The 22,892-nt window shown below is 33.4% G+C and overlaps 1 protein-coding gene and 2 pseudogenes across 1 annotated transcript; 2 read left to right on the forward strand and 1 right to left on the reverse strand.

The window, feature by feature from the left end:
* Positions 1–262: 262 nt before the first annotated feature.
* On the forward strand, positions 263–21,921 carry LOC120145589 (U-box domain-containing protein 11-like). Its single transcript, XM_039159411.1, has 9 exons — positions 263–735; positions 1,230–1,346; positions 1,448–1,828; positions 1,926–3,022; positions 4,890–4,897; positions 20,410–20,416; positions 21,182–21,186; positions 21,464–21,548; positions 21,660–21,921. The coding sequence occupies exons 1-9, from the start codon at positions 442–444 to the stop codon at positions 21,919–21,921; spliced, it is 2,256 nt and encodes a 751-aa protein (XP_039015342.1). The 5' UTR covers positions 263–441.
* Positions 6,949–10,214, forward strand: LOC120144969 (annotated as a pseudogene).
* LOC120145543 lies at positions 14,016–17,558 on the reverse strand (annotated as a pseudogene).
* Positions 21,922–22,892: the final 971 nt, after the last annotated feature.

The following is a 22,892-nucleotide window of genomic DNA, read 5'->3' on the forward strand; positions in this document are numbered from 1 at the left end:
ATAATAATAATTGAGTGTCTATTTTGTAATTTTGTTGAGAATGAATAATAATTCGTATTATATAGATATTTTCATAATTTGGAATTCTCTTACGAAAGCTATTCTCAATCTAGTGTTAAAAATAACCTATTATTTTATCTTTCTTTATCTCATTACATATGAGAACAGAGACATCTATTTGTATTATATATAAAATAAAATAAAAGAGTGGCAGTGGTATAACAGTACACAATATTCCAAATCCAACTGTATCCTCTTCTTCTCTCCCCCGCGAATCTCTCTCTTTCTGTGCTAAATTGTTAATTCAATTCAATCCGAATCCAATTTTAATTAATAAATTAATTAATCATCGTTCCCATCTCTCCAAATGCAGCTTCACCGTCTCCTTATATTCGTCAATCCTCTTCATTAAATTTTTTTTTTGACTCCCGGCTTTCAAAAATGGCCGCCGGAGTCGTCGCCGACGCTTCCGCCGCGTTCTTGCTCCGCCTTGTCCACGACATCTTCGCCGTGAGTGTGACTGCCGGAGTGTTTAAAAAGGATTGCACGGATCTGGTCAGGAGGATAGCTCTCTTCACGCATTTGCTCGAGGAAATCAGAGATTTCGGACCGTCTGAGAATGATCACGCTTCCTCCTCTTCTGATTCTTCATGGTCGGATGATCTCGCCATTGCTCTGCAGGCTGCTAAGCGTCTATTGTCTGCTGCTTCAGTCTACCAGTCCGTTAATTCTTCTGTAACGCCCCTATCTCCCTTCTTTATTTTGAAGAGCATGAGTACTAGTGATGTCCGGCGATGGCAGTTGTTTTAGCACTCAAATACTTGAACTATGTTTCATTTTGATTTTAACTGATAGAGTCAATTCTATCGCAAAACTGACAGAATTAGTCAACTATTTTCTTATCGGAAAATTTTCCACATACCAATTATTGAGTCAATTTGTATTGACCGCCATAGATCATCTCCATCTCGATTTTCTTCTTGAAGTTTTTAAGATTATGTGTCTCTATCCATGAATATAAGTATGAGATAGATTATTTAAGAAAAATAAGAGTCGGAAGACTGTAATCTATCCAAGTGCTAGTTTTTATATCGGTAAATGTAGCAATTCCAGTTAATTTGCAATTGCAGATCATGAAAATTGAAGAAGGATATGCATTTGTTCTTAGTATGTTATGTTATAGGGACTAAGTTTCTGAATTCTGAAATTTGCTAAATCTTAATTTGAAGGATGGGGCTGCCAAAAGAATTTCTTTCCAATTTCAATGTGTTACTTCGAAGCTGGAGAAAAGTTTAGCCAAAATTCCATTTGATCAGTTTCAAATCTCAGAGGAGGTTCAGGAACAGGTTTAGTTCCAAAATTTATAATTTCTTCATTCTTTATTTACTTATTTTTCTATAATGACTTGCTTTTCTAAGATCAACTGCTTTCCCTTTTCTTTTTCCAGATCTCATTGGTGAGAGCGCAATTGAGAAGAGCAACAGAAAGATATGGGTCTTTGAATTCGAGTAAAGTTTTGAATGCAATTTCCCATCCACTCGAAAAAGGTGGTGATACCAACAACCATGATATTTTAGGAAAGATGGATGGTGTACCAGAAAATCCTGGTGCTGTTGAGGAAACTAAGGTATTGGAAAGAGTGAACAGCTCCTCAACTCCTTCTGAGGCATTCCTTTCGAACGAAATCGATTCGAAACGGAAAGAGAATCTGGCCACTAAGGGTACTGACCAAACCAAGAAACCCGATGCACTAGTAATTCCAGTTGATTATCTATGCCCGATATCTTTGGAATTAATGAGGGATCCGGTTATTGTAGCTACAGGGCAGGTATATTGTGCCACCACAGCTTCTGTTTGTAGTTCCTATGTTCATTTTTCCATGATCAGCCTTTGCCTTCTGTTTAATTATCATTTTGATTTTACAGACATATGAGAGGTCTTACATACAGAGATGGATAGATTGTGGCAACGTAACGTGTCCGAAAACGCAGCAGAAGCTGGGAAATTTAACTCTAACCCCTAACTATATTCTGAGAAGTCTAATAAGTCAATGGTGTACTAGACATAAGATTGAGCAGCCAAGTGGATTAGCAAACGGTAGGCTCAAAAAAAGCGACGGATCTTTCCGTGATGTTAGTGGTGACATGGCAGTCATCCAGGCACTGGTCTCTAAACTGTCAACCCGGTGCTTAGAGGAACGTAGAGCAGCTGTGGCTGAAATCCGATCACTGTCGAAACGAAGCACAGATAACAGGATACTAATTGCAGATGCAGGAGCGATTCCCGTCCTGGTCAGCCTCTTAACAGCAGACGATGTTTCATTGCAAGAACATGCAGTAACTTCTATTCTTAACCTGTCCATATTTGAAAATAACAAGTCTCTTATAATGCTTGCCGGTGCCATTCCTTCCATTGGCCAAGTTCTCCGAGCCGGAAGCAAGAGAGATGCGGCGGCTACCCTTTTTAGTTTGTCACTTGCAGATGAGAACAAAATAATTGGTACATCAGGGGCAATACCAGCTTTGGTGGATTTGTTACAACATGGAAGCACTCGAGGAAAGAAAGATGCTGCCACTGCTCTATTCAATCTATGCATTTATCAGGGGAACAAGGGCCGGGCCGTTCGAGCCGGTATTATAACAGCACTGCTGAAGATGCTCACGGATTCAAGAAACTGCATGGTCGACGATGCTTTGACGATTCTATCGGTTCTTGCTAGCAACCATGATGCTAAGGCAGCTATAGTTAAGGCTAGCACCATACCGGTCTTGATCGATCTTATTCAAACTGGTTTACCCCGAAACAAAGAGAATGCAGCTGCCATTTTACTTTGTTTGTGTAAGAGAGACTCTGAGAATCTGGCCTGCTTAAGTAGGCTCGGTGCGGCGATCCCGTTGACGGAGCTTGCCAAGAACGGGAGCGAGAGGGCAAAGCGGAAGGCTACTTCATTGTTGGAGCACCTTCGAAATTACAGCAGCCGTGACCCTTTTGATTGTTGCAACAAAGAGTTTGTTAATTGTTTGACAGAGCCATTCTCATTGCTCTTTCTGTGTATTCATTTTTTTATTGACGAGTGTGTAAAAATTGATTTAATCTCAATAATTTTAACTTATGAATAACTTTTAAAGGATTTTGTCATTTTACGAGAACCAATTTCTTTTTTTAATGAATCCTTTTCAATAACACCCTATAAGAGATAAAATTTTCAAATAAATAATTCGAACAAATGATAGACACAAATAAAGATTACTATCGATGCTGAAAGATAAACATTACGAACACTAACAAAAATCCATATTACAATGTCATAATTCAAAATCACAATTCATCTGTTGACTATCATTAGTGATTGCAATGTCTATCAATTAAAAAAATAGTTCACAAGTCCAAAATAATGTAATAAGATAATCAAATAAATGGGAGAGACGACATTAAACTTAAACTTTGAGAAAATAGGAAGCAAGTTATGTGGACAAACAAAAAAACGTGTTACAAAAGCAACAACATCATCTATTATATAAAATAAAAAGAAGATTAATTAAACAAAATAAAATAACATAACTTAGGTCCACCCCACCTGTCCCGCTTAGGTCCATCCCTGACTTGAACGGAGGAGCAAATGGAAAAGTGAATTAGTTGCTTGGCTCGGATTGTTTTCATTTTCCTCATTGTTTATTATAATCAGTTATTGTAAAAAAATTAATGTTATTTTTTTTTTTCAGGTTCGAACACCAGAAATGATAGAGTGTAAGCGTTCAATGTCAAATGATTGAAATCTATCTTTGAACATATACTATTTTTACTTATTTCTCTAAAAAATTGAAATTTTAGATCTTAAAACGGACAAGAACTGATAGTTTTAATACCATATGCATACTTTAACCAATTTTTTACTCATTAACAGCGTATACATATTCTATAACGTAAGTGGTCGAACTCAAAATTTTATAAAATTATTCTTTTTAATTATCAAAATTTATTGATATATTTTTATTCGTTTGGCGATAAAAATCCTTTAATTAAACTAGGTTTTGTAGAAGAAGTCTGCACAATCTACAATGCCCCCATGTGCAGTCCAGAAAGTCCATCTTTATATCATCATGTGTTGAAGAAAGACTATTATTTTATAAGCCAAAAACCTTCTTTCCTGAAAAAGTATTTCAATAAAGTGTATGAGCCGACACTTCATGTATGTATGGTCTACACCTTACATTATTAAGAGGATAGATTCGGTGAAGGTAGAATAAAAAACGGCTAAAATAAAATGTTATCGATTTTGTTATTATATTAAATAATAAAATCGGTAAAAATTATCGAAAATATTATTAGACGCTATCGATTTTGTTATTATTAGGTGTTTTTTTACCGGATTTTCGAAAAAAAATATTAGAAACATTATTAGGCTTAAAAAATGACATGATTAACATAATATTTTAGGTAATTATAAGGAAAATTTAAGTAACTTTTATCGATTTTATTATTTAAACGATTACAAAACTAATAAAACTTTATTTTAGACATTTTTAAGCCTGCGACGTCGTAGAACTTACCATTATTAATTCATTCATGTATTTCTAGAACTTTGATTTTTTTTTAATTTCTTCCGTGTAAAACAGGTCATATCATTGACTATTCTTGTAAAAGCGTCACTTTTAGAAATATCCTTGAAAAATCAAGGGTAAATTACACGTTCCTCATTTGAATTTTATTTTTTTATGTTATTTCGTTTACCGCACTTTTAATTTTTTTTCAATTTATTCACTGAATTTCTAATTACTCTTGTTTTGATCATTATAAGTTATTGTATTATTATTTTGGTATGACGTGGTTTTTTATTATTAGACTGTGAAAAATATTTCAATTTTGCACCATTTGTAGTATCACCGCCGTCTTTTCCGTCACCGTCGACCACCGTTTGTCTTTGAAACCGACAATTGTTTGATCCCAAATTATATCGAGAGACTCGCTTTGACACGCTGACTCTGAATTTGATTGTTGTTTCATCGAAAAACGTCTCAAAACCTACAAATCTCGATTAAAACATTTCAATTTCTTACTTTTGATTTTCTATTCGTGGACTTCGGAGCATGCACCTATAAAATGGAATTCAGATTCAGACTCAGGGGTCGAGACAAAAGCGACCCATGAAATCTAAGATCGAACGGGCACCATCTATGACGATCGACAATGGCTGACGTTTCGATTTTCTTATATTTGATCGGATCTGAGCATGTTCCGACAAAAATGAATATTAGTTCGGACTTAAGGAATAGGATCGAACAACCACTATCTATAACCGTCGACAGTGGTGTCCAATGTCGATGAACAGTGAACGATTATCTTTTGTTTTTTATTCTATATTTAAATTATTTTTATATTAAATAATAATAAAAGGTCGCGTCATACCAAGTAGTAATACAATAATTATAAGTGATCAAAATGAGTAATTTAGAAGTTCAGTAAGTAAATAAAATCGAAGTACAGTGAATAAAATAAGAGATATAAGTAATAATGAATAATGTAATTTACTCAATACCTAATTAACATTTTTACATAATAACTTGTCAATAATTAAGTTATTTCAGTAAATTTTAAAAACAAACACTCCCATGCATTCAGTTAATATATAATTTTGTGTTTTAAAAGATTTTCATCTTCGTAATTTTTTTATTAAGCTAAGTAATTATAAAGTAGTATATATTCTAAATACTCTCACTATTTGACGTTGACTGCTCAAGCACCATGTTGCAATCGTTGGTGCTGGAACCCGTGACCTTTAAGAGCAACAAAGATTTCTTTAACCATTGAGGTAAGTTTAATTAATTAAATTAGATCAAGTTAAGAATTTTTTAATAATTAAATATAATTATAAGTAATTTTTTTCAAAATTTCTTTTAGTTATTGATAACGCGCACATCATACAAATATCCCGAACTCAAACATCAAGAGAGAATAATACTCTCTTTTATTACTAAAATTGCTTTATAAATTTTAAATTAAAATATATATTAAAATAGAATTAAATTAAATGTAAATATTTGAAGTTGTCAAAAATTATAATAATTGATTCAAATTTTAATTTAATGGATTCATGTATTTAAATAAACAAATTCATGATCGTTTGACCCTTCCTAGTTAATTCCCTACAAGTTACGGGAATGTACCCTAAATCTGTCTTAAACGATCCTCTGGTTGGCTAACGTGTACTTGAATTTATTATTTTGTTGAATTGGTTATAATTTCTAAACGTTTTTAATATTTTGATTACTTGGGGGGGGGGGGGAGGATTAATTTGTAAACCCTTAGACTCAAATAGTGTATTAAATTCTTAATTGAAAAGTCATATTGTAGGCTTTTTTTTTTTAGACATAAGTACACAAATGGTCCTTTGACTATAGGTATTGTTTTGTTTAGTTCTTCAACTATTAAAAGTTATAAAATCATCTAACTATTTACATATTTCAAACTTCTCATTTAACGTTAAAAAGTTGAGGACCATAATATGGACGTTGACCTAATGGTTGGGATATTTAATGATATCTACAGGCACCACCATTTCTTTAAGCACTGACTCGATATTATAATGTTTTAAGTATTGGTTTGAGGATATATATAAATGGGGATTGGTTTATAAAATACAACTTAAACGGTTATAGGATAAGATTTTATCATCTCCTAACCAGAATGTTCAACCTAGACAACCTTTAATTTTTAACAGATAAGGATGAGTTTGAAACATATGAATAAGGTAATCATTTTGTAAATTTTAATAGTTTGGGAACTCAACAAGTAATATCATATAATTGAGGGGTCATTTGTCTATTTTTACTTTAAATTAAATAATAGTAGTAAATGAGTTTTAAAAAAATGACATCTCTGCTCTCTTTTGTTGACCAGTTTTCCCTGAACTCTTATAAACCCAACCAGACCAGTTCAGCACTTTTAATTCTTTTTTTCCAAATCCAAAATATTCATAAAAATGGGGAATTCACTAGCGGGGAAAAGAACGACGAAGGTGATGAAAATAAACGGCGAAACATTCAAGCTGAAAACGCCGGTGAAAGCCGATGATGTTCTGAAACTTCATCCGGGACATGTCCTGTTAGAATCCGAAGCCGTTAAGCATTTCGGTACTCGAGCGAAGCCATTGGAGCCGCACCAAGAGCTGGAGCCCAAGCGGCTTTATTTCCTCGTGGTGTTGCCCGAAGCTTCGATCGAGAGAGTCCCGAGAAGGGTTCGGTCGGGCCCCGTGAACATGAGCGCGAAAGACAGGCTGGAGAGCCTGATGTTGTCGAGGAGGTCGGTGTCCGATCTGACGACGATGAAAGGCGCCGGAAGCGTGGTGGCGGCCGCCGAGGAGGGCGGTGGAAGTGGGACGACGGCGATGAAGGTTAAGTTGAGAGTGCCTAGGGCTGAAGTGGAGAGGCTGATGAAGAGAGCGAGAATAATGAAGGCGAAGTGGCTGAGAAAATCATGCAGCTTTGCATGGTGAATGCTGCAAGAAACACATCACGTGATGGTAGTAGCCATGGGAGCACCGGAGAAGGTTTCAAGGCACGTGAGGTTAGTTTCCTTTCAATACAATGATCCCTGTTTTCATGGCATCTTGTTTATTCATAATTTAAATATTATATCTTAATTTCATAATTCTTTTTAGGGAAAATTACACATTTCTTCACTTTACTCTATCTCCTATTTTACTCATCCAATTTTTAATTTGATCAATTTGCTCACTAAACTTTACAGATTGAATCATTTTACTCATTATGTTATTAATTATTTAACGGCATTATGACGTGGCACAGATATCAAAACGACGGAGTTTTGATAAACTCAAATATACTCCAAAATGATTTTGTTTCGGTGAGTAAAATAGGAGAGAGTAGAGTTCTGTGACTCATGGTGTAATTTACCCTTTGTCTTTCTCTTCATTTCCTCTCCGTCAGCCACCACTTCATGAATCGTTCAGTCCTAAATTTCATGAATCGTTTCATCTCGACCCCTGAGCCTGAATCTGGTGGTTGTTTCATCAGAAAATATCTCAAAACCTATGAATTTGGACTGAAATGTTTCAGTTTTCTCACTTTCAATCTCAAATTCTAGACTTTGAAATAAATTCTGATAAAATGGAGGTATATAGACTCAAGGTATTGAGGCGAAGAAACCCATCCTATTTTAGAACCGAACGACCACCACCTACGATAGTCGACGGTGGCATGAACACCTTTTGTTTTTATTTTATTTTTTTAATTATTTTATATTAAATAAAAAAACTAAATCATCAATTTTTAGAGAGAAATGGTCGAATAAGCAAAATAATTTGATTTTAAAGTTCAGTGAGCAAAATGATCAAATTGAAAGTTGGATGAGAAAAATAGGAGAGAGATTATAGTTAAGTTAAAACGATATAATTTACCCTTCTTTTTAAATATATTTTCATTCTCTTTACTAGAAGGAAGAAAGTTAATTTGACTGAACTACACGAAATTGTTTATCATCACTTTGAACTTTTCGAAACATGCATGCACGTCTTGTCATGCATAGCGTATATTAATTGTTTTTTTATTTAAATTAAAAAGGGGGTTTAATATAAAATTTTGTTTGTTTTGGATGTTGATGTTGCAGAAACGGGTGAGTTTCGTGGCAACGAATAGAGGAGGACCCCAAGCAGCAGCTTCCTAAGAGAGATCATTTAATTTAATTTTAAGAAGAAATAACACAGAGAATTCCATAGTCAAGTTTCCAGATATCCAGTCTTAGCTCTCACCCTATACTATAATGGATAATAGCTATGAACAGATAGACCGAGACAGTCCTATCATAAAGATTTAAAATTATCATATATTTTAAGTATTTTATTTATTTTTTATTAAAAATTTATTTTGATTCCCTAATATTTTATAAGTTTGAGTTCATTCCTCCTAACATAAAACATTGCGGTTCGTCCGTGATGGATATTGTTGGGTTGTTTTTTTTTTTTTTTGTACATACCAGCAAAGCTAGGGATTGTAAGCTTTGACGGACATGGTTGAATGTATTATCCCTTATTGACTGACGAGGATGTTATATTTCATTAAGAACCTGTTGGTTTTAGGGTTTCTTTCTTTTCGTTTTTGTTGGTACAAAACGAGCATGAATGACCTTATATTTCATCTTTTATTTTCACTCACTTTATTGCTAACATATTCTATTTCGCATTTTATTAAATTTATTTCAATTTAAAACATTAATAAATTTAACTTTTTATGCTTAATAATTTTATTGATTTTAATCCCTTTTACGACTATCAAATCAAGTGAATATGTCAAATTAAAACAACAATCGATAAAAATATCCCATCAATAAATATTAATCAATTATATAGTTGAACAAGTTCCACTTCTAACCTTACAAAATACACAGATGGATCGAGGGGACAGTTGAGGACAGTCTTCCCTTTTTTTAGAGGTCACTAAAAGGAGTACTCAAAAAGAAAACCATGTTCACCCTCCCTCTTCATAGTGTACATATGTTTAAATACAGGCCAATTCCAACCACAATGCAAAAGAATTTGACAAACGAAAAAACACGAGGATCGAAGAGTACCCGACGACGGAGAGGAGAGAGCTCACTTCATGTTGTCAGGCAATTACAATTTCTCATGCCCTTATTAATGAACCGATGATGAAACTATGTCATGAACTCCATTGTTCAGGTATGGTGGGAAAATAAGTAGTCATCGCCTTTCGGAAACTTTTCTTGTATTGTTTCGGCGAAACGATCGTTGGGGATGCATTCTTCGAGCCACCTAGTATCCCAGATGCCTTGACCCATGTCTCCAAGTGCTTGTCCCGCGTATATTGTCGCATGAAATCGATAACTCCTCGTCCAACCCAACAAGTAAGGAATAATCCATGATATCGACAGACTGAAATGCACAGTTCATCAGATGATATAAGATTCTGAAGAATTTAAGTACGGAATGATAAGAATTTGAAAGATGAGAAACCATTTTTTTACAGTTTTAATGGTAGAAGCAACTTACTGCCAAAAAAGATGTATCATTCCAAATAGCTCTCTCGAGGTTTCTCTTCTCCTTGCTTCCAAGAAAAATTTGGCTGTGTTCGCAGTGTTTCTAACAGATTCATATCAAGCAGTATTTTGTTTGTGATGCAGAGGTATCCGAGACAGATGATGCTGAACTGCCAGATTGTACCTTCGCTGAGATATCATGAGTTGGCAGATCAGCACAAAGACGGGAATTGATTGTGATATGTTCTTCATTGGGGCCGTTTTAAGCGTGCTTCAATCTTTTGGCCATAACTTTGTCTACGGGTGTCAGAATCGCGCATAAGACCCCAATCCGAAAAGCTCTTTTCGACGCGCACGCTGTCCACATGGAACTATGCTCGATGTGGCCTTTTTTCAACCTTAAATTCTGTCGTTTTCCCCTCCGAATCACTAGATTTAGATAATTTTGACTATTTATGGTAATATTTCGATTGTCAATTAGGAAGTCATTTTAAATCCGATTTCGGTCATATTTTTTTGCAGATTGTTTATTTTATTTTGAATTTCAATTTAGAGTGATTTTCGAGATTTTGCTATTTTTGGTAGAATTTCGATAAATAAGATTTTTGGCTATAACAGTCCGGCTTGTGGACTTATTTTGGACAGTTTTGATTTTATAATATTTTATTAAACTCTAGAGACTTTTTTCTCTGGTTTTTGGGCGAATTTTCTCTTATGAATCATCTGTTGGAACCAACCTACAGGATAATCGTTATTCTATCTGGTGTCAGTTTGCCCCTGTTGTATCTGGATTGTCGTTGCATTACACATTTTTATGAACTCACTAATATAATTTGATTAATTATAATCTATTTGCTTATATAATTAAATAAACTTCAAAGTCTAGATTCAAATCTAGCATGGTGTAATAATCAAATTAAATGTTGATGAAATATTAATAATTAAATTATATATCATTTTTAACAAAATTTATTATATATTAACGAAGAATATTGATTTAATATCAGTTAAAATAAGATATTAAATTTGATTTTCAAAAATCAAACTCTTTTTTTCTTGCATAAACCAAGCGATCTCGGTGGTTAAATGAATGATTGTTATCCTTAGGGATCCCAAATTCAAATACCAACGACTGCAGGGTATTTGAACATTCATTATCAAATGATTAAGAGTTTTTAGAATAAATAGTCACTTGTAATAACCCTATATTAATAAAACAAAGTTATTTTTTTCTATAAAAATTTGGCAAAACGGTAACTTTTCCCCCTTGTAGTAGATCTAATTTATCACTTTCATCTCTATCGTATTTTCACATCAATTTAACCATTAAAATTGCTCAATTACATCATTTTATACCATACCTTTAACTTAAAACCCTAAACTCTAAACACTAAACTTAAACCATAAAATCTAACTTAGAGTTTATGATTCAGAGTTTTAAGATAAGAGTAGGGTATACAATGATGCAATTAAACAATTTTGAGGGTTAAGTTGATGCGAAAATACGATATAGGCGAAAATGATAAATTATATCTACTATAGGAGCAAAGGTGACCGTTAAGCCTAAAAATTTGTTATCGATCACTGATAATATTATTTTTTATTAAGAAAAAAACCAAAATTTAAAACTATATTTCCTTAAAATAAATTTATATGCTTTTTATTTTCCAATCTTTTCGTTTATTAATTATTCATTTTAAACAAATATATTTTAAGGAGTTTTGACAATTAAACTTTAATTTTTATCGCTATTTCATTAAGCTTAACACGCTTTCTATACTGGCGTGTATTGCACGCTCCATTGGCAATTTCTATTGGGCCATATTTGGCTCAAAAATCTTTCCACAAATTATGTTGATCAGGTCGTTTAGCTATTTTTCTATTAAAAAAGTATTTGTTTTTATTCATATTCAAATGTTCCTTTTTTATTTAAATATTTTTTTTACTTAATTTACTATAAAGCTATGAAGAAGAGCTTTATCATGAACTTTACTCTTCCTTCTAATATATATATATTTTTACATATATTTCAATTTATTAAGTTTTAGATGAAATTAACCTTAGAATTTATTAGGTTACTTTACATTAATTGTTTAGGTTATTTAATATAATTTTTTTTAAATTTAAACTAAAAAAAACTTCTATTTTACTTTTCTGGGTAAATTACGTGTTTAGTAGTTAAACTATCAATTTTGGTCTGTTTTAGTACCTAAACTTTCAATTTTTTTTAAAATCATATTTAAAGGATTTTAAAAAAATTGAAAGTTTAGTTTTTGTTTTATTTTAATACTCATGTTCAAAATTTAACGTTAATTTTGAATGGACCCATATTGACCTATATATATCAATAAATATATTCCTAGATTTAAATGGACCCATCTACCATTTAATATTGGATTCCATTATCCACCGACAAATTATAAGCTCTAGGAATGGTTTGTGATGGTGTTATAATGTCACCATCCACCTTTTGCTATTCGTGGTTGAATAATTGATCCTTGAAATGAAAAAAGTTGAGCACTAAAACCCCTTTGACATCCATCAAGACATGGCTTAATACACGCCTAAACTATACCTCAAAACACCATTTGGTATTAAAGAACTTTTTTTCTTTTAAAATAAAAATATTATTTAAAAAACAAAAAAATTAAAAAAATCAACCCCACGCTGTCCCTCTTCCTCCCATCCCCACCTCCGACGACGAATGATCACCACTAGTCGGATTTTGATCGGAGTAGGACAAGAAACTCAACTATGGACAAACGTAGTCATCGAAGTTGCTAAAAAATAACAACGAAAAACCTAAAAATTCAACGATCATTCGTAAAGTTTTTCACGACGATCGGTGTAATTTCATTGTGGGTGGAGGACTGGGTTTTGATTACGTCGATGTGAAAATTCTGATAGTGTCAATGATGACGACCAAGTTTTTTTTTAAAAAATTGAAATTTTTATATACATGGCACGTGTCAGATAGCGGTTAAATTTAATGACCGTTACGGTCTAAACACCTAAAAGTATAACTTTTGAAACCTTAGGCACCTATTGTTAACAACAAAAAAATCTTTAAACACCAAATCATATTTTGAGGTATAATTTAGGCATTAAAAAGTGTATTAAGCCTCAAAACAATGCCTCACAAATTTTGGGGAAATTGTTGTTGTACTTGCACAACACATATTTATACTTTAAGCAAACGTATAAAATTACAATATCAATAGAAAATATATCCCACATTGGATCCGAACTGACATTTTATGCTTAGGCAATTCATAACAAAGGTCTTTCACAAAAGCTGCTCTCAACCTTATGTTGGGTGTAACCTACTACTTTACCTCCCTCTTACCCCATTACATATGAGAATAGGGTCAGCTACTTTTTTTCTATAGGACATAAAACTATATTAATAATTTAAAAACTTCTAATAGATTAGTGGCTCCTTTACAGACAAGGAAAGTTGTCTCGCTTTCATAAATGTCAAAAGAGAGTTTTCTAATAGGATTGGAAGCCTTTAATTTTGTGTTAACTTTTAGTGTATGATAAGTAATGGAAGGCAATCGCATGATGCAAAATCATATGGTAACATCCCCTTTCCCTCACCCACAAAATGCCCACTAAAGTTGAACCAATCCTTAACACTGTGCTATTAGGCCTAGAACAAGAAGAAAACAACCTTTAGAGTGGCATTATATCATCATCAGACAATGCTTCACTTTGGCCCCAAGGCATCATTTTTCTGCACCAAATTATAATATTTTCTAAACTCGAACTAATATTCTTTGCTGTTCTTTTACTCGTGTTGTCATGACTGGCTCGGTCATGGTTACAGTAACCTGGCCATAGGATGTATATATTTTAAAACCGAATTAAAAACCATGGTAAAAGACCCGGATTCTAGGAATGAATTGAATTCTGCAACAATGGATGGAGAAAAATTAAAATCTATAATTAATATACTGAATTAGCACAAGGTATGCTCAACTTTTTCCAACAGTTTTCATAGATTTTGAAGAATGCATTTTCATACTTATGTCTGACTTTGATCATATGTAAAATAAAGGGTCCGAATAACATAGCATATGGTAGTTTATCATAGTATCGATTGCTTCATATGTAATTTATCATCTATCAGCACCTTAAATCATTATTAGAGCATGGGAAGAGAGGAACTGACATGTTCTTGGTCTTTAGTTTCTTTTGGTGGGGAAGAAGAGCTTCCTTTATTCAACAACACAAAAGATTAACCCATCATGCCCTCTTTGTTCGCCGTCCAACTTCGAGTGCCAACTCCGTATCAATTTTGAGGGATATATCGAGTGCTGTCACGGAATGTGTGAGTGCACCACTGCAAACACCCAAGCATTAAAATCATTAAGGCATAACAAGAATTTTAGTACAAAGTTGGCTAGTTACTTAAGCTAACATATCCGTAAAATGACAGAAAATCGTCCAAGTTCCAAATGATTTCCTAGAATATGAACCGTCTTATTCTATTTGAAACAAAATATCATGCATATCTAAACCATTTTGAAGTACATATACAGCAAAAAATGTGGATCCGTCGAATGTGTATGAGTGTATCTTAATATTATTCAAACTTTTTTTAAGGAACAATATAATCCAATAATGAGGAATCACAGATCTGAAATCCACACTTATATCTCTAATTAATATAATTCATTACACAGGTAAAATGTAGGTAATATCCATAGGCTTTCAATAAAGTACAAATTTGTAATACTTTACAGAAATTTATCAACCACTGTACCTAGAAAAGACAAGATCCCATATGGACCCAAAGAAAGCGTGGCATATCCTATCCACTAGCAATAGGGGCCACTAACAATAGTGAGGCGCGTGTGTATAATATTATTTTCTCGGAGCTTTATATAATCTTTATACTAAATTCAAGCACTTATCTATACCGTTAGAATTAGCTTCGTTCAGAAGCAAAACAAACCCACTAAAAGAATGATACGAATTTTCTAGGAAAATTACTCCATGTTTCAGATAAAGTTCAGCAACTTAGAACTTCTCTTTAAAAGCAGATTATAAATTAAAAAAAAGGTTGCGCTGCCTTACCTAGATATGTAGGTAACTCCAGTTTGTCCGATTTTACCTACGGTTTCAAGAGTAACATTGCCAGATGCCTATCACAATGACAAAGATATATCACTTACAAGCCTCAGAACAGTGCAATGTAGAACATCAGAATAGAAGTTAGCAAGTGAATCTATAATGGCATTTGACAGCTAGAAAGAATGCGAAGTCAAATCACTAAAACTGATTACAATTTAGAAACTATTCAAAATTCTAAGTAGCAAGAGATTTCATACAAATATTCCTTTTTTAATTTGCTCGTGTTTCATATATTTGAAGGCCAAAATGGCAAGCAAATAGAGTGAACCATTGTGCCACACACCCCTACATGACCCTCAAAAAAAGAAAAAGAAAAAAACAATCATCAGCTAACTACCCCATTATAGGGTTATCACATACCTTTTCAGCAAAGTCTGCAGGCACTAAATGAATGATCTGAAAAACTATGATAAAATCATGATTCATACCTCTGTCTCAAATTTCCCGTTGATTAGCTCCACAGCTTCTTAAGCATAGACACATCAACATCGCCATTTGGAAGAGGAATAACCATATTATCTAACATTATCCGGGTCAAGGAAGTCTTCATTTGAGATGCGTACTGCAATACTTCCTTTACTTCCTCAAGTGTCCGGGTCTCAACCTTGAAATAGACATTGTAAACATATCTGTTACAGTTGCCACAATGCAACAACTGATTGATTCATTTCCACGTTCACACAAGCAAACAGAGAGAAGAGAGCCACTCCAAAGCATTGCAAATTGAATAAAAAATTCCACTCAAACATATTTTTTTGGGAATGATGCGTACTTCAACACAGAGTTAAATAAAGTTGCAGGATACATGATAGACCGTGCGGAAATTTACATATTTGTAAACGACTCTATTAACTAGTCCACAGCACAAAACTTTTAATTTGCAATAGTTTTAACATCGGAATAAATACCTCAACCTCCATTTGAAGATTTTCTCGCTCTAAATACTGGTCAACAGATCTAACAGCATTACTGATTCCCCCAGCTATTGATATATGATTATCCTTTATCAACACCATATCAAATAAACCCAGCCTATGATTCTTTCCTCCACCAATTAGTACCTACAGAAAGAAAATTTCAAAAATATCAACCCAAGGCATAAGAGAAAGAACTAAGAAAAAACTAACAGTAAGATCAATGAAATGATCCACACCGCCCATTTGTCCACCAAACGTAAGCCCGGAGCTGTTTTTCTTGTCTCTAAGATGTATGCAGGGTGCGCAGCATCAGCCATTGCCTGCAGGAACACCTTGTGAAGTTACTCCAGTGATAAGCTTTAGCTAGGAGTAGTTTTATAGCTACTGAGCATAAATGCTGTAATTTGCATTCCGTGACTGAATTCACGGGTTAAAATAGATTTGGATTTCATTTACATCTGTTTCTTCATTATACTCATTGTGCATACATGACTAAATAATGACATGTATTTGTATTTTTCATTAGTATGTGAATTGGCCATGTTCTGACCATATGTACAGGTGGCAAAACAAGGCCACATAATAAGCAGTCACAAAAATTAAAACTTCTACAGGAATATAGAGTATATAACACTAATAATCCAAGAAGTTATAAGCATTTAGAGTTTTTCTATTGTCATCCATATTATCTGTTATATAGTAAACAATTTGCTTGATTACCACAGAGAAACAGCTAAGATTATGAAACTCATTTCTTTGTTTATAAAATTCAAAGAAATGGACTAACCTTAGTTAGTGTAGCTATACCACTCATCCGCTGCATGAAGTTCAGAGCTATTCTTTCAGCTACAACAATGCTGTGTGCTCTTCCTATATCGATAGAGTGTAATTTTAGTATGGCCTACTTACACAAAAATTAAGAAACACTCTTTTAGGATTACCATAAACTTTTCCAAACTGCAGTCCCTTGTGAACATAATCCCCATCCTTTCGAGACCATCCACCTGATATCAGAGTGTACAAAAGGAGAGAGAGTGTGATCCAAGCACGAAAACCGTAAGGATGATCCAAAGACAATACAGTTGTGTACCTTCAAGAAGATCAACCTCTTGAAACACCATCTCAGCAAGTGCAATTCCAGCAACGATGCCATCCTCCTTTGCTAGAAAATAGGCTTCCACTTCCATATCAAATGGAATGGTGGCCATACAAGTTACATCCCCTGCAATCGAACCCAAATATCGCATATATCAATGGCAGGAAAGAAAATCGCTAGATTTAGCTGAATGCTTGCTCCCTAATCATCAAAATGACATAATCTTCATCTCATCATGAATTCAGGAAAGATCAGGAAAGAAACAAAAACACCGAAAAAAACGGATACACTAAAACCTTGATTTCCAGCATCTTCAGTTAGGGCAAGTTAATGATGCCCTTTAAATCATAAGTAGGGTGTGAAGGAGGTTTTATCGCCATCGCTTCCAACGATAGTCCAGATTTGCCGTTGAGCAGCAGCCATTCTAACAACACGCCTACAACTTCGGAACACAAAATCAGGCACGACCAACTACTAACCACAAAGGGTATTCATAATCCAAACATAAACACATTTACCTAGAAATCGTGCACCAATTGGGCAAAACTTGAGGAAAAAGAAAGTATTCCAGACATGAACTCGTGTTAATCTCTCTATTATAGTCCAGTGAGCTCTCTGTCTGTTACCTCTAAGATACCTCCCAGTAACAGCCCAAAGCGTCAAAAACTATGTGGGAAATGGAAATTGCTATGAAAACCATTAAACGTCAGAATTTCATGCTTCAAAGGCGCCCATCAGGATTTTAGAGAAGAATATCGACCCATACAGTAATTCGAGCAAAAAATGACAAATAAATGAACATGTAAACAAGATAGATGGATGAAGGCTTGCACCTTATGCTAATCGATATAGAATAGCCGGTTTGGGAATTTGGAGCTGCTTGTGAGTAAATGACCAATGCGCAATTCGCTTCTTCTTAAAAAAAAAAAAAAAATCGAGGATAAACGCAACAAAAAGGCTTTGTTTTTATTTTATTTGTTGAGTAAACTATGTATTTTAGTCATCCACCTATCACTTTGATTTTGTTTTGATCATTACACTATATTTTCTTTCAAAATCATCACTACATAGTCACATTATGTTTTGGTTTCATCTTGGTTAATCGATGTTAACAAATTAACGTAATTATTGATGGGCTATCTTTTTAATGATGACATGACATTACCTTATTATGACACGTCACAATCAACACTAATATTTTATTACAAGTGATTAAAATAAAATCAAAACATAATATTAATGATGATTTAAAAAAATTAATTGAATACTCATAACAAAACTAAATAAATAATTAAATAACTAAATATGAGTTTAAATAATTATATTTGTAAAGCATACACGTTATCAATGAATAAGAAATATTGTGAATAAATATTGCCTTATAATTACTTTAGATTATTTAAAAGAAATTATATTAATGGTCAATTTTGTTCTACCTTTAATCATTAATTTAAAATTAATTACATTAATGGTCAATAATTGGATAACTAAATATGAGTTTAAGTAATTGTATTTGTAAAGTATATATGTTTTTAATGAATAAGAAAGATTTTGAATAAATATTACCTTATAGTTACTTTAGACTATGAATGTGTATTATCCTATTGAATATTTTCGATCAAATTTAAGATGTTATATCGCATGTGAGTCTATTCAAATTTATCTTGATATTGATCAAAATATATTTCAGTTACAATTAGAATATATCTATATTAGAATTTATATATATTTATTATAATTTTTATCTAGATATATTTTAATTATTGATTTAATTATATATTTTAATGAATTTTTTTTTATAATTATATCTATTTGAATTGTATAATTTTTAAATATATAGGAGTATAGTTTGAAGACAAATTTAACCCATCATCTACTATAGCTATAAAAGATATAAGCATACCTAGACAAAGCTATTAAGGAGCTGGATGGGCTCTGCCCCTATTTTTTTTTATATTATGGTATTTTAATTTTGAGCAAATTACACATTTAGTATTTAAACGATCATTTTTTGTACAGTTTATCAATTTTTTTCAAAAGTATATCTAACGTTTATTTTTTGTTTCATTTTAATATCTAAGTCTTAAAATGACTGAGAATATAGTTGAGTGATGAATGATGTAATTTACTCATAAAAAAACGCCAAATGCATATCACCCGTTAAGTTTTTAACGGTGAGGTACTAAGAAACAAAACTAAACGTTGGTATGATTTTGAAAATTTTAAAAGTTTAGATACTAAAACGGGCTAAAATGATAGTTTAGTACTAACATGTAATTTCTCCTTTAATTTTTATTTTAAATATCAATTAAACAAAGTGGTTTGTCTATTTTAATTCTAAATATAAATACATAATAGATTTCCATTTTTCAATGTATTGATTATATAATTTTATATACTCATGAATTAAACATCAACTCATAATTTATATTAAAAAATAATTTTAAATTTATATACTAGTATCATCTTTGATTCCATAACGGCATAGAATTATATATTGCATACATTCTGTCTATAATTCGTTAAAACTTTATTTGAATTTTAAAATTATAAAATTTTAGAAGATTCAAAAATAAATTAGGGCAAACTACGACAATGATCACTAATGTTAGGGTTAGTGTTCGTTTTCATCATTGATATTTCAAAAATCACAAATCGATTATTAACTTTATCGTTTGTTACAAAGCGATCAACGTTAATAACAGTCAATGTTAGTGACGAAAATTGAATTGTACCCAACAAAGAAATACTATAATCGAAAGATTACTTTTTAATCTTAATAGTCGAGAGAGTTAATCGAGAAATTCTATAATTGTGAGATAATTTGCGTTTTTTACACATAATAAAATATACGCATCACTTAATTATGTTCGATATTAAAATCCTAATTCGAATCCAGACAATCTATCCTACTCTACTTATCCTCTCCAGTCCATCTTGTTTCTACCAAAAGCCCATCGTGTCCTCACCACCACTACCAACTCCACTCTTTTTCAGTACTCTTAGGTCGTAAGCTGCAGCCAACTACGCTTCACTGCCGGCGAGCATACCGGACAATGGCATCCTCTAACTTGAACGATGAGAATCCCACTTCCCACTCCATTAGAAAAAGGCCACTTATCATTGCCCATCAAAATCGGTTACAGTCGCTACGAAGCTTAAAACAGCTACTGTTCCTCTCCAGGTTTGTTGCTCACTTTACTTTTTTGAAGGGGGAAAATGTGATCAGAGATGGGTTTTAGATAGATTCCATGTTTGCACATTCATTTTGCTTAAATTAGTTACGAACCCAAGATTTAAATCAGTATTTACCTATTACATCGGTTACAGTCGCTACGAAGCTTAAAACAGCTACTGTTCCTCTCCAGGTTTGTTGCTCACTTTACTTTTTTGAAGGGGGAAAATGTGATCAGAGATGGGTTTTAGATAGATTCCATGTTTGCACATTCATTGTTGCTTAAATTAGTTACGAACCCAAGATTGTTAAATCAGTATTTACCTATTTTGCTTAAATTATGTTATCTGGATATGGTTTGATAATTGATACATACAGTTATAAGTTGATACATATTTAATTTGATAGTGTAGTTTAAGATATTATGAATGCTTTTAATAGCCAAGAGCTACTGTCAACTATGGCATACCATATTGTACATGAACAAAATTAACCAAATTTGAACCCGAGGCCTTGCTTAAGGGGCATCGAGCTACTTATCACTCGATCTAAAAGATATTGGTAAGAAAAATGTGAATTTAATAATTACTGTGGGTGGATTTGCCCATTTGATGTTTCACAGCTACTTTGTTCAAGTATGATCCACTGAAGATGGTGTTGCCTGATATATCAGACTGAATGTGAGTTTGTATGATGTCGGAAGCTACTTTCAAGGTCGACGTTTTCGGTGTCCTCATTTCTTGTTTGAATCTTTGCTCGGTGCTCAATGAGTTCTGGTTCTTTGGACCTCCTTGTTCGTCATTATTTATATGTTCATGGTTCTTTTTGGTTCTTCTACCGAAGAAATTGTTTGAGCTTATGCCTGTAAATATGTCAGTGGGAATGGTATCAGTATTTTTTTCTCGTTTCACTGATAGGAATGATTTACCCTGTTTGAGTAGTTAAACGAGCCAATGGACTCTCTTTGTGGTTGATTCCTGGTATTTGTGCCTCGACTCGTTAACATGGTTTTTCTGTTGATTGTTTGGATTGTAGATTTATATACTCGAATTCTCATTCTTAGCTGTAAGTAAATATATGATGAAGTTGAGTTTTAGAGCTACTAAGATGTTGCCTATATTGCAGACACAAGAATTCTTTTGGGAATCAAGTTTTGTAGAACTAGAATGAATCCTGTGAAACCATTTTCTCGCGAAGAGCATTGTATTCGGTATACGAGCAAAGGGAAAGACTTAATCTGAACGCATTATTTTCTCTTTTGCAGGTGAGGTGTGAGAAAGGACTAAACCGTTAACAAAGAAGGTTTAACTGTTTCACGAAGAGATGATGCAATGTTTAACCGTTGGAGTATTTGGTCTTACTACCTTGTCCCGAAACCGGCTGAAGCTCGTATGAGTAGACTCGAAATGAAGAAAAAGATCATGGAGAAGGCTGGGGTATCTAAGCCAAAAACTGAGAAAAATGGGATGATGAAGTCTCCAACACCAACTTTTCCACTTCCACTGCCACCTCCAGAAGGCACGGCTGGACCATTGGTGGAAGCAACCGTTAAGAACACGGCTCCGCCTAACAATGCTTCGTGATGTCCCGAGCAAAACATTCGTCGATGTGTTAAATACCCCGTAATTTTTAACTTAAGTGAAACCATTGTTCGTTGCATTAAGATATGAAATTGACTTGATTTCCTGGAAAATGGAAGTGTGTAGCTAGTCCTGCATTACTAGACTAGAATATTAACAACAAAAATTGAAACCCTAGGGTGGTAAAATACAAAGAGCAAAGCTTGGATCGGGAGCATATAAATTTGGTGAAAGAAGCAAAAGGGCAGAATAAAGGTGGGAGATGCCGCTGATGCTTTAAGTAAAAAGGGACGATGCAATATATTACATCGGGACTATTAAGGTCTATTACCGTGGGGATGAATACACAGCGGTCTGTAAATTTTGCTATACGATGGACTCCACCTTTGGAGAGGTTATCAAAGTGAATATTGATGGTACCTTTGTTGCGGAGTGTCGATTGTCTGCAATTGGAGTTGTTGCTCGTGATAAGTATGGACAGGTTTGGGTTGGTTTGGCCTAGTCTTCTGTTTGATGTTTTGAGGTGGGTTTTGCGGAACTATCTGCTTTACTCGTTGGTCTTAGAATTACTTGTGATATGAGATGGTCTGATGTTCAGTTTGAAACTGATTCCTTGATGCTCGTCCATAAGATTACACGAACTTCTACAGATATTTCCATCCTCGAGGTATATGTTCAAGAGGCTCGTACTATTTTTAAGGATCATCCTCGTTTTTGTATTTTGTATAATCCTAGAGAATGTAATCAGGTTGCTCACGCATTAACAAGTTGGACTATAAATTCGGGTGGTTCTTTGTTTTTTAAGTCGGTTTGTCCCGACATCATTACTCGGAATGTTAAAAACGATGTCATTGATCTTTGATTAATATATTTTAGGGACTCTCTTTTCCTTACTAGGTTTAGAAGGGGTTAGCCCATGAAAAAAAAAAGGGACGATGCCCTTTTTGTCGCTAAAAGGAATACCCTACAATCAC

The sequence above is a fragment of the Hibiscus syriacus genome, unplaced genomic scaffold (assembly GCF_006381635.1).
Source record: "Hibiscus syriacus cultivar Baekdansim isolate YM2019G1 unplaced genomic scaffold, ASM638163v2 tig00110893_pilon, whole genome shotgun sequence".
Lineage (NCBI taxonomy): Eukaryota > Viridiplantae > Streptophyta > Magnoliopsida > Malvales > Malvaceae > Hibiscus > Hibiscus syriacus.

Excerpts from the sequence above, each read along its gene's own strand:
- LOC120145589 (XM_039159411.1), top strand. The coding sequence starts at position 442 with ATGGCCGCCGGAGTCGTCGCCGACGCTTCCGCCGCGTTCTTGCTCCGC. Across the intron at positions 736-1,229 it reads ACCAGTCCGTTAATTCTTCT|GATGGGGCTGCCAAAAGAAT; the intron begins GTAACGCCCCTA and ends CTTAATTTGAAG. Across the intron at positions 21,549-21,659 it reads CGCGAAGAGCATTGTATTCG|AGATGATGCAATGTTTAACC; the intron begins GTATACGAGCAA and ends TGTTTCACGAAG.